The 10337-nt window shown below is 38.6% G+C and overlaps 2 protein-coding genes across 2 annotated transcripts in view; both read left to right on the top strand.

The window, feature by feature from the left end:
• The first annotated feature begins 3795 nt into the window (after positions 1–3795).
• Positions 3796–9753, top strand: RASSF3 (Ras association (RalGDS/AF-6) domain family member 3). The gene is made up of 4 exons (XM_009327576.1): positions 3796–3897; positions 5232–5499; positions 6596–6711; positions 7069–9753. Exons 1-4 carry the CDS (start codon positions 3889–3891, stop codon positions 7216–7218), a joined length of 543 nt encoding a protein of 180 aa, XP_009325851.1. The 5' UTR covers positions 3796–3888; the 3' UTR covers positions 7219–9753.
• The window catches only part of LOC103920048 (adipocyte plasma membrane-associated protein-like), a 14931-nt gene continuing 12315 nt past the window's right edge, over positions 7722–10337 (top strand). Inside the window, exon 1 of the mRNA XM_009327683.1 lies at positions 7722–7816. Within this exon, the coding sequence (XP_009325958.1) occupies positions 7722–7816 (95 nt within the window). The remainder of the gene's footprint in view (positions 7817–10337) is intronic.

The raw sequence follows: 10337 nt of genomic DNA, 5'->3' as shown, positions 1-10337 counted from the left end.
GTTGGCTTTCTCCTGACAGCAGTCATGTGGGATTTACTGTCTCTGCTGTCACACAGACTGCAATGTGATTTTTCTGTAGGCACTGGTGTCTAGCTAGGGAGGAGCTTTTGTTTGCTTGGTTGAAGTAATGTGCCCTGATATGTGTGCAGTTGGAGTGTTTTGAGCTTTTGTTTGGGAGCGGGAGAGTATCTCCAGATTCATTCATGAAGATCTTGGGCTTAGGTTTCCTTCAGTCATATTTCCTTTCCTGTGATTGATATCTTCCACTGTTCGCTGTCATCTGGTCTTGACGATCAAGGATGGTAGGCTTGAGTGGAAAAGGTGATTGAAGTAAACAGTGTTTCTGTCTATCGTGTATAGCATTTTTCTTGAATGGATTTGGGTCTATTCTTTAATCTTAGTAGTCCTTTTTTGTATTCAATTCATAGTTTTGCATAATCTATATGCTGTTAAAATTAATTGAGGCACAGGCTGTGGTTGTTTAGAAAACGAGTTACAGCTACATTTGTTGGCATTATGCTACAGAAGGAGGTTATCTCAGCTTTTGCATAAACAGGGCTCTAGGTTTTCTGTGTGCTGAATTAAACTTTGCCAAAATTGCCTGGCCTCTAGCGCCCATGCAAGAAGGCGGAAATTCCAGTGGTATGTTCAAGCAGGGAATCATGTCTAACTCAATCAGGGAATGATGACTCCCCTGGCAATGCCTGGTGATCCGCAGCTCTGTAGCAGAGCCTCACCTGAGAAAATTGGCATTACTCTGAACATCAGCTGATTCCCCGTCCCCCTCACCACCAGCCTGATGGAGCTGCTACCTCTGGCTCATCATCCAACACGTGCAGTCACCCCTTTTCTCTCCCGTCGGTCCCATCAGTTCCAGCGCGCTCAAACCCACTCTTGGAAATGCGTTTGGCTCTATCAAGAGCCTTCGTAGTGTTTGGCGCTGTAGCCTCCGATACACGTTACAGACCTGACTCCGAGGCATCACCAGACCAAGTGCAGCAGAAATTATCTTGCTTAGGTGCTATGCTTGGGTTTCGCTTGTCACGCCTGGTTCCATGGCAGTCCACAGGACTAGAGTGATCTCATGGGGTTGTGTCTTTTCTAACGTAACCAAATTTCTATCACTTTGCTAGAAAAATGTGACTTCTTGGGAGAATAGAAATGTATATGAACTCCTTTATATGAAAATAGGAGAAAGTTACTTCTTGCTGTCTGTTTGTACTTATTTTTTACTGAGTTTTTTCTCTTTTTTTTTTTAAATGAAGACAGGTTGTTTTCTAGCCGTCAGCCTTGTGAACTTACCCTATGCAATTAAAGGCAATAGGTTCTCTGTCATTTACGGTTATTAAAAGTCATTTTTGCAAAATTAAATCTCTTGAGGTGCACAGAAGTTAATGTGAAGTTTTGTTGGGCTTTTTTTGTGGGGTTTTTTGGTGGGTTTTTCTTTTTGAAACAAATGTTGAGGGTTAAACATAGGAAAGGTGGTGAGTGTTTTCCTCTTTTCTGGTTAGTGTTTTCTCTTGATAATAATGGATGTTGTGTGTGACTTGAGTAATCATGATGCTGATCAGCTCCAACAGGGTAGATAAGAGGTACCTGCTTGAACCATCAGCAATAGAATAACGATAAAAAATATTGGAACAGGTGTCCATTGTTGGAAGTTCAGTATCAGTAGTGTTAGCAGACTGGGGAGGTATGAACTCCACAACGTGCTCGTGTCAGAGAGATGAGTCTTGGCTGATATCCACATGAAGGGGCTCGTCTGCAGCTGCACAGAGTAGGAACATCCCAAGTTAAAGCTTGGGTTCTTGACATCAGTCATATAGAGGGCAAACGCTCTGTCAGACCTTTATGGCTAGAGGACTGCAGACTGTTCCCTGTCCCTTCAGTATCCACTGCTAAGGCTGTCTCGGCCCACTCCCACAACGTTATTTGAAGTCAACATTTAGAGTGCCCATATTTTCAGACTCTGACTATGGGTCATTGCTTTTGATACTTATTTTAAGCATGAAAACAGCAATAACATCTACTTTGATTTCAGAGAAAAAGTTACTACTTAGATATTTTTTTTTCTGTGCCTGCTTTGTTTTATAACTATTCATTTGCCCCCGAATAGAACACTACAAAGCTGTAAGGGCCTCTGGGGAGATGAAGTGAGACGTTTAGATGAAGCTGTATCTGTCATTATTATGGCAGTCTGGGAGAGGGGGAAGATGAAAAATAGGACGGCAAGAAAGCTTAATTTCTCTAGTGAGAATGGAGACTTGGATTCTGAAAACATTTAGTAATTTGGTATTTTGTAATAGACTAGGTGGGGTCTGGCAACTGTGTGAGATGCTACACAATCTTGGAGTTGTGCTTAAGGAGCTAATAGGAGAGTTGTATTTGGCTGGCGTTCCTTTTTGCCTCAGTTTCCTGATCTGTGAAATAAAGGTATGTTCTCTGTGTTATGCAGGAAATCAGTATCTGATCCCAGATCAGAGTTCAAGGCTTCTGGCTTCCAGTTCTCCATTCAGACCACACCTTTCTTTTTATAGCTATGGGAAAAAAGTCCCCTCCAGCATGTCATTTAGTAAAATACCATATAGGAAGAGCAAAACTAAGCCCCAAAGAGCTAAAACTAGCTGGTTATAAATTAGGAAACAGAAAAAATTCTGCAGATTCTTTCTGGCGAATGGAAACTTACAGTCCCACACTAGATGTGCTCATCTTTGGGGTCGTTTCTGGCAAACTGAACTGCCTGCAGTGGTGTGTGCTGGGTGGTGTCCAAAAGACTGCGATACAGGACTGGCCACTGAAGTTGGGGAAATCCTTTCTTAGGATAAGCTCCGCTGGGATGTGCTTGTGAGGACAGATTGGAACACTGTGACTTGATGGTTTATCTGTACAGTGAATGTATATTCCTGTGTTCAGATGTACCCTGAAAGCAGCAAGTTTCTTCAAAGCTTTCTCCCATTCTAAGTGAAGTCTTAAATCATTAAAGCTGAGAGCTGAAACTCTTTCATACTATATATGGCATTTGTGTGAGTGGTGGAAACCGGAGTGTATTTATAATGCTAGTTTGCTGCAGGAATACGGATTGGGAACAAATGTTTGTTTGGATAAAATCCAACTCCAGGGATTGGTTTTACTGCTGCATGTAAAATCTGTAGCAAGCTTGTAAAAGCAGCAGTTGAAAAATCTGATAGGGCCTTCCCCATGGAAAAACATGAATTTGGTGTAACATTATGTAGCTAGAGTTACTTGTGATGGTTCACGTAGTAGTCAGTGACCCTGTGCGTAACATGCTGTCTGTCACGCTGGAATGCAGGGATGCTCTTACATTGTTGGCACACGCGGAGATTGTTGGTGTTACTTGTTAGTATGTGCTGCTATTTCCATACATATTCTTCATTTGTTTAGAAATACCCATTTGTGCCCTAAGTAATATTTCATGAAAATTGCCACTGTATTCTTAACAATATTGCATAGCATTGACATGAGCAAATCGAGCCATAAAATGAGCTGAGCTGTTTTACATACTGCTGATAAATACTTGAATGAAAACAGTTGGCAAAAAAAGGACACAAGTGTCTTTGGGTGTGTTGATTTAACTGTCTCCATTCAGTCCAAGTGGTCTGTTTGGTTTGCCTAACTCATTAATCCTTTCTATTGCTGTATGGCTAATGACTGTATGTTGAGCCTCTGTGGAATAATCACCATTTGGACTAAGAATGCTCGTATCCAAAGTCATAAAAGGATTGGTTTTTGTTTTGTTTTCTAAAACTGCTATTTCTGTTGTTGTTGAAGGATGTTCAGAAGGAGAGAGAACCTCATGTTTATCTCAGTAAAGAAGAAGTTAAAGAGAAGATACAAAGCTATAATTCATCTGTCACTGATAAATTAAAGATGACCTTGGTAAGTTTTGCATGGGATTCCTGTAATTTTTAATAGGAGCACTTGAACTGTGACTTTGTAGTGCATTGTGAATCATTTTAGTCTCAGCATCTTACATATGAAACTATCTCTGTTTTAATAACTTTGTAAGAGGCTCTTTCTTAGATCTGGAAATTAAATCTGACATCTGAAATGTTTTTAATCCACGTAGCTCCGTTTATATGGATTGAAACAAACTGTAGTAGGACAAAATATGTCGTTTGAAATGTGTTCAAGATACATCTTAGTGTCAACTGAGTTTAAATTTGTCAGATGAAAACCATCAGCTGGTAAACATGAAGATACGTTTATCCTGTTTGTGTAGATAAATTTTTGTCAGGTATCTCTCTGATAAAGATGCTCAACCAACGAGAAAAGTTAAAACATGCAGTATTTATTATGGGAGACTTAATTTGTAGTCATGAAGGTTTTCAGCATGAGGAGACTTCCTTCCCCCCGCCCCCATAACACAGACAATACAGACAATGGAATGCATATATATTTTTCATTTCCAAGGATTGTGGACCAGGTCTAAGTCTCAGTCCAGCCTACTGCAGATCACGCTAATAAAATTCACATCTATCTGCCTAGCAAGCTGTTACTTAGTTGTTGTGTTGTCCCCATTTTTCTGATACATTAGGTATTCCTGTGGGTGTATAGTACATGGAAATTTTGCAATTCCATTATATCCTAAACCATATAAGTACGACTATGTACTAAAAAGATTTTTTAAGTGTGTGCATGTGGGTCGGGACTTACTATGTCTAAAACCAGATTGCCTAAAGTGTTCTAGCTCAGTAAGGTTTGATCAGTTTTACTATTTTGTCTTTCAGAAGCAACTAGAAGAAATAATTTGAAAAGTTGATTAGATTGGCATTTATTCTGGTCCTTTTTGAATTGCAACAGGATTTGAGCATCTAAACGCTTTAGACTAATTTGACAAGCACAGCTAATGTGTGGGAGATAGTTTCATTTGTGCGTAAAAACTGTTGTTAAAGATGCGTGTTAGTGGTCTATTTCACTTCATAATTCTTTCCTAATGTGAAAACTTACAACTAGTTTGCAGTACCTTTTGCTTGATGAGATCCTAATACTCTTAGAATTCAGTAGTTTTAATTAAGAAAAAAATAATATTCAGCAGAAATACCAGAAAGAATGTCTGAATTATTGAAACAACATCTTTCCTATGAGACATCACGTATTACAGCAGCATTTAAATTGTGTTCACTATGACCATTTTAATCTGCCTAATCCACTAATACGTCACAACTGGTCAATACTAATTTTAACTGTTTGATACTTTCCTCCTGATGCAGAATGCAAATGGGATTTACACTGGCTTCATCAAAGTTCAGATGGAACTCTGCAGACCGATCACTGTGCAGTCTTCCCAGAGCCAGGGGAGGTGTGCTCACAGCAATAATGAAACTGCTTTTTACTTGCCGGACGGCTGCGTGAATACCCTTCACATCAGCAGCACCAATACTGTTCGTGAAGTTATTGAGGCCTTGCTTAAAAAGTTTTTCGTGGCTGACAACCCTGCGAAGTTTGCACTTTATAAACGCTGTCACAAAGAAGACCAAGGTACATGTTAGGCTTGTGGCATTTTGGTAGTTACAGGGGTTTGGGGAGGGAGTTGTTCTATAGGAACACTTGAAATAAGCAGGGTGGAAGAACTCAGATAAATGGAGGTGACAATCTTGCGCTCTCTCATCTTTTTTCTTTGTGAAAAGTAGCATGTGTAAGAGAGTAAATGATTTGGGGATATTTCAGGATAATTCGCAAAAGACAGAGAACCCACTAGACCATCTACACATCTCCTGTGCCTTGCACTCCATTATATTTTATTTAAGATGCCCCCTTATCAGGCTCTAAATTTCAGACCACCTGATATACTGCAGATTTGAGAGATTAAATTACAGGACAGATTTTTAAAAAGAGAAACCATGGTGTCTATGATACCTCAAGTCTTTGCATTGGCAGAGAGCTGTTGAGGTGACGAGCGTCATGGGCACGTGCTCTGTGTTTGCGTGTGTTAGTGCACATGGCTCTCCCAGTGCACTGCCTGCTGTGAGAAGTTCGTTGTATATTATGTTTGGAAGTACCAGAAGATGCAGAAGGTACTCTCAGTGAAAAGTGCGTTTTGCCAACGTTGTGCTCTTGCACTTAGAATCCGCCTTCTTCCACGGACATTGTGAGCAGTTTCAGGAGTTCAGACCTTTCTGACTGTCAGTCACACCAACTGTGTTGGGAAGGCAGAGTTGTCTCTTAGACTTTGTGTATGAGTTTTTAAGTGGAAGAGGTATCAGAATGGTGATACCACAGCTCTGATGTCTTAAATGCTTAGTTATAGCAGTAGACCTGTGTTGTATTTTTTGCTTGTGCTTTCTCTCCCTGCATGTATTCAGATGGTGTACTGTGTTGACTAGAGGCCATTTCATTCCTATGTGAATGTAGTTTTGCACTGTTACCATCAGTCATCTGCTCAGCTTCTCCCTAAAACTCATTTGCTCAAAACCAGGGTGCAGACTAATATGTAAACAGTATGTAGAATGTGTTGATTTTTGTGGCTACGCATGCGTATCTCTGAAATTTTCTAATGTTAGCTAGCGTTAATCATTCAAAGCACTTGAAACATCATTAGTAAAGATGATAATTACTGTGATTTCTTCTCCTGCAGTTTATACATGCAAGCTGTCAGACCGAGAACATCCCCTCTACCTGCGTTTGGTGGCAGGCCCCAGAACAGAAATGCTCAGTTTTGTTCTACGTGAACATGAAACTGGAGAAGTTATGGTATGTTACACTTATGCTGGTTTTGTGTGTGTTTAGCTTCATGGATGAGTGGGCTCCTGTTCTGTGCTGACAAGATGATCCTTTCTTTGGAAGCAGGTTTTTTTTTTCTTGTTATATTTACTTTGTGCCCTTTGTAAACATTTCATTTGTGGTTAGACTGACCTGTTGTTACTTGCAGAACAAAAAACAGTTTAAAAGAGTAAAATGTTTTCAGATCCCTAAGATTTGCAAGGAGGGTTCCCGGTACTGTTTCAGTTTGAAATTGTTTTGAGTGTCTGAGGTTTTGTTTAAAAATACTGTATATATAAATTACTTGTGTATTTTCTGTTCATCTCATCCATCCTTTTCTCTTTCTAGTGGGAAGCTTTTAGTATTCCTGAACTGCAAAACTTCTTGCGTATACTGGACAAAGAGGAAAATGAGCAGCTGCAAATCTTAAAGAAGCGTTACGCAGCTTACAGAGACAAACTTGAAGAAGCCCTTGGTGGGGTGTGGAAACCTGGTTAAAAGGGGGCCAAAGGACACTCAGGAAAAATGCACGCTACCGAATGTCAGTATAGCATGCCAAACCCAACGTACAAAGAGCAGCAGAGAGTAGTTTTCTTTATTTGGAAGACTGTTTTGTGATGCCAGGGTACCTGAATTTTGCTATAGACTTAGTTCCATAAGCCAGGTCACTTAGCATCTTGCACCCACAAGTAAGGGATTCTGCATGTTTGTACATCAGTTTGCAACCCTCTGTGTGCCTAGAGAGTTTTCCAAGTTATCTTGGTGCAAGCTGTGAAACTGTAATCAATTTTCTAGGATGCTATGAAATAAGACTTTATTTTTTTTTTCTTCTTTGCTTTAATGGTAGCTTTACAAGTAAGGATGTGCAAATTGATGGGTTAAAAAAAGAATAAAACCGTCTGGACAAGAATTAGTTGGAGCACTATCTTTGAGATGAAATTGATTTGCACTACCTTTCTGTTTTCAAATAGTTACTGTATAATTTGAGAGAACTGTGTTAGATGGAAGACGTACAAGGTCTTGTGGTTTGTTCTGTGAAATTTGTGGAAGGCTTTAAAGTGGTCTTTCTGGAGAAGGTGAAGAGAAAGTTGAAAAGGTAAGAGTTGAGGGAGGAGAACTTTAACAGCTGGCAGAGGAGGACTGGTTTTAAATAGAAATAGTATTTATACAAAGGAAAGTTAAAATACTAATTCTACAAGATTAAAGTTTTAGGATGTTATAATATTGTGAATAAGTTTTATGGTTTTTTTAACTGCATAAATCCACACTGGAAAAGAAATAAAGATAATAGAAATAATGGGAAGGAATGATGGGCAAAAGCTAAGTAAGAATGGAAATGGAGCTGCACATACAAGTCATTATTGGAGAAGCTGGTTCCATAAATGTGTAATGGGGGTTTGAAAAGTGCAGCAAAGCTGAAAGGTGGCTGCTTACTTGAATTCTGAAAAGTGGACAATGTCTCAGATAACTCTGTGAGAAATGCCCATCTAGCGAGTGTTTAGACATAAGCTATAACTACAGATGCATTTGGTCTTTACTGTAATTCAGACCTTTCCTCTGGCTCAGCGATCCGTTTTTAGGCTGGATAATTTTGAATTTTCATATCTGAAAGACAAAAATAGTTTCCTCTGCTTCTTTGTTTGTTGAAGGCTCAGTCAAGCAAAGAAAGTAGAATTTCTTCTTCATGTTTCCAGCTTAGCAGAAAATTAACATTTATTGGCTGTGTTGGTGACTGAGCTTAGTAACTCCTTACTTTTAGTCATTCAGAAGGCTTTTTCCTTATGGTTTTTAAATTCCTAATTGAAAAACTGATTACCAAATCCTGCAGACTGCTGATTTACTTGATTTAAAAGTAGGAAAAATGTAGCAAGAAAACTTTTTACTTTACTGTAAATATAATTGTTGTTCTTTCGGAGTTATTTATCTAAAAAAGCATGTTCAAAAGAAACCAAAGAAGTGGGTGTGCAATAGAAGCATGAGGCAGATTTGAGTAACTGATACTTTAGTCATTATCATGCCAGACAGGAAATGAGTTATATATTGGGGGGAGGGGGGGGGAGTGCTAACGATTTAAGAGCAGCAGAAGTTGGTGGGGTTTTTCCCTCCGCTCTTAGGGTGTTCGTCTTAAATTCCCAAGGAATTGTTAAAACTTTGGTGACATCTAATGGATACGGTGTGAAACTCCAAGATGCTTCTGTTCTTCCCCTTAATTTGATGTAATTGTGCCTTTGTTTCCTTTCCTTAGTAGGACTTTTTTTTTAAACTCTTCACTGTTTTTTTTGGTAAAAGAATTTGCAAACTTAATGGGACAATCATAATGTTTTAAAGTGTTAAGAGAAATTAAGAGTAGGACTAACTATAAAGTATATATAAGGCATATCTTGTTTGTTTTTTAATTTCACATGTAACATTGTAGTGCATGTGTGAGTTAGTAACATTATCCTCAAATGAGACACTTTATAATGGTTCAGGGAATGCTTTTATGTTTTGTTACAATTTGTTTTTCTATGAACGCAGCAGCATGTTGGTGGGTATTCTGTTAACATCTACTTAATTTATGCATCTGCCCGTAACTATGTAACCATTACATAATCGCTGTCAATATTGAACCATTTGTTGCTCAGATTTAAACACTGTTTGAGTCTAAAAGTGGAGTATAAAAACGTGAATTTTGTTTTTACTTGAACTGAACTATCAGTCTTTTAAGTAGGCACATCTGCATTTACTTTAGCCAAAAACCTCGATCAGTGTTGTATGCACTATGAGTCTTGATTTGGGGTGAAGGGGGTGGGGGTGGGGGACCAAAATAAACTTGTATTTTAATTTTGTCTTAGTCCACGGTTAATTACTGTAAGATGTCATGTGTGGGGTTAATTTTGTTGTTGTTCTCTTTACACACTGGCAATTACAACAGCTTTAATTTAAAAGAAATGGTTATGCCTAGCCAGTTTTTCTTTTTTTTTTTTAATTTTAGCATCAAATTGAAATGTCAAAGCTTTTGTTGCAAAACTGTTTTCATTTCATTATGTGATGGTACCAGAATGATTAAATGATATGGGCAGGGGGGGAGGGGGAATGCAGGGAAACATATGAAAATGTATGTCTTTAAAAACAAACATTTAAACTATTTATAATTTTGACAAGCTTAGTTTTATTTTTGTAGGGAAGTTTTTATTCCCCTTAAAGTTATTACTGAAATGGCAAAAAAAAGTGATGGTTCCATTATTAAAGTTGAAGTTGGCAATACTTAGTTGTGTGATGTGTGTTTATTTTTTTTCTGTTACCTGAAGCTGGTGTTGTGATCACTGATGCCAAATGAGACTTCCTTGTAGCACTAAATCATGTAGGGAGGTGCAGCTTGCCTTGAGCATAAATTAAGGTTTCCCTGGAACAACAGATACATTTCAGTGTACGTGTCCCAGTCATACTTATATATATTAAGATGTTTTAATTTTGCTTCCTGATTTTGGTAAAGAATAACACAGGCAAAACTAAACCCAATCGATTTACTCAAATACAACAAGAAAAAAAACCCCGAATACTTTGAAATTGACACACAAACTTTGACATTTACCACTTTCTTTCCCACCTTTACCTCGCACTCGGCCCCGTCGGAG

Source organism: Pygoscelis adeliae, unplaced genomic scaffold, assembly GCF_000699105.1.
Source record: "Pygoscelis adeliae isolate BGI_AS28 unplaced genomic scaffold, ASM69910v1 Scaffold113, whole genome shotgun sequence".
NCBI classification, from domain to species: domain Eukaryota; kingdom Metazoa; phylum Chordata; class Aves; order Sphenisciformes; family Spheniscidae; genus Pygoscelis; species Pygoscelis adeliae.
This window is presented reverse-complemented; position numbering and strand designations above follow the sequence as displayed.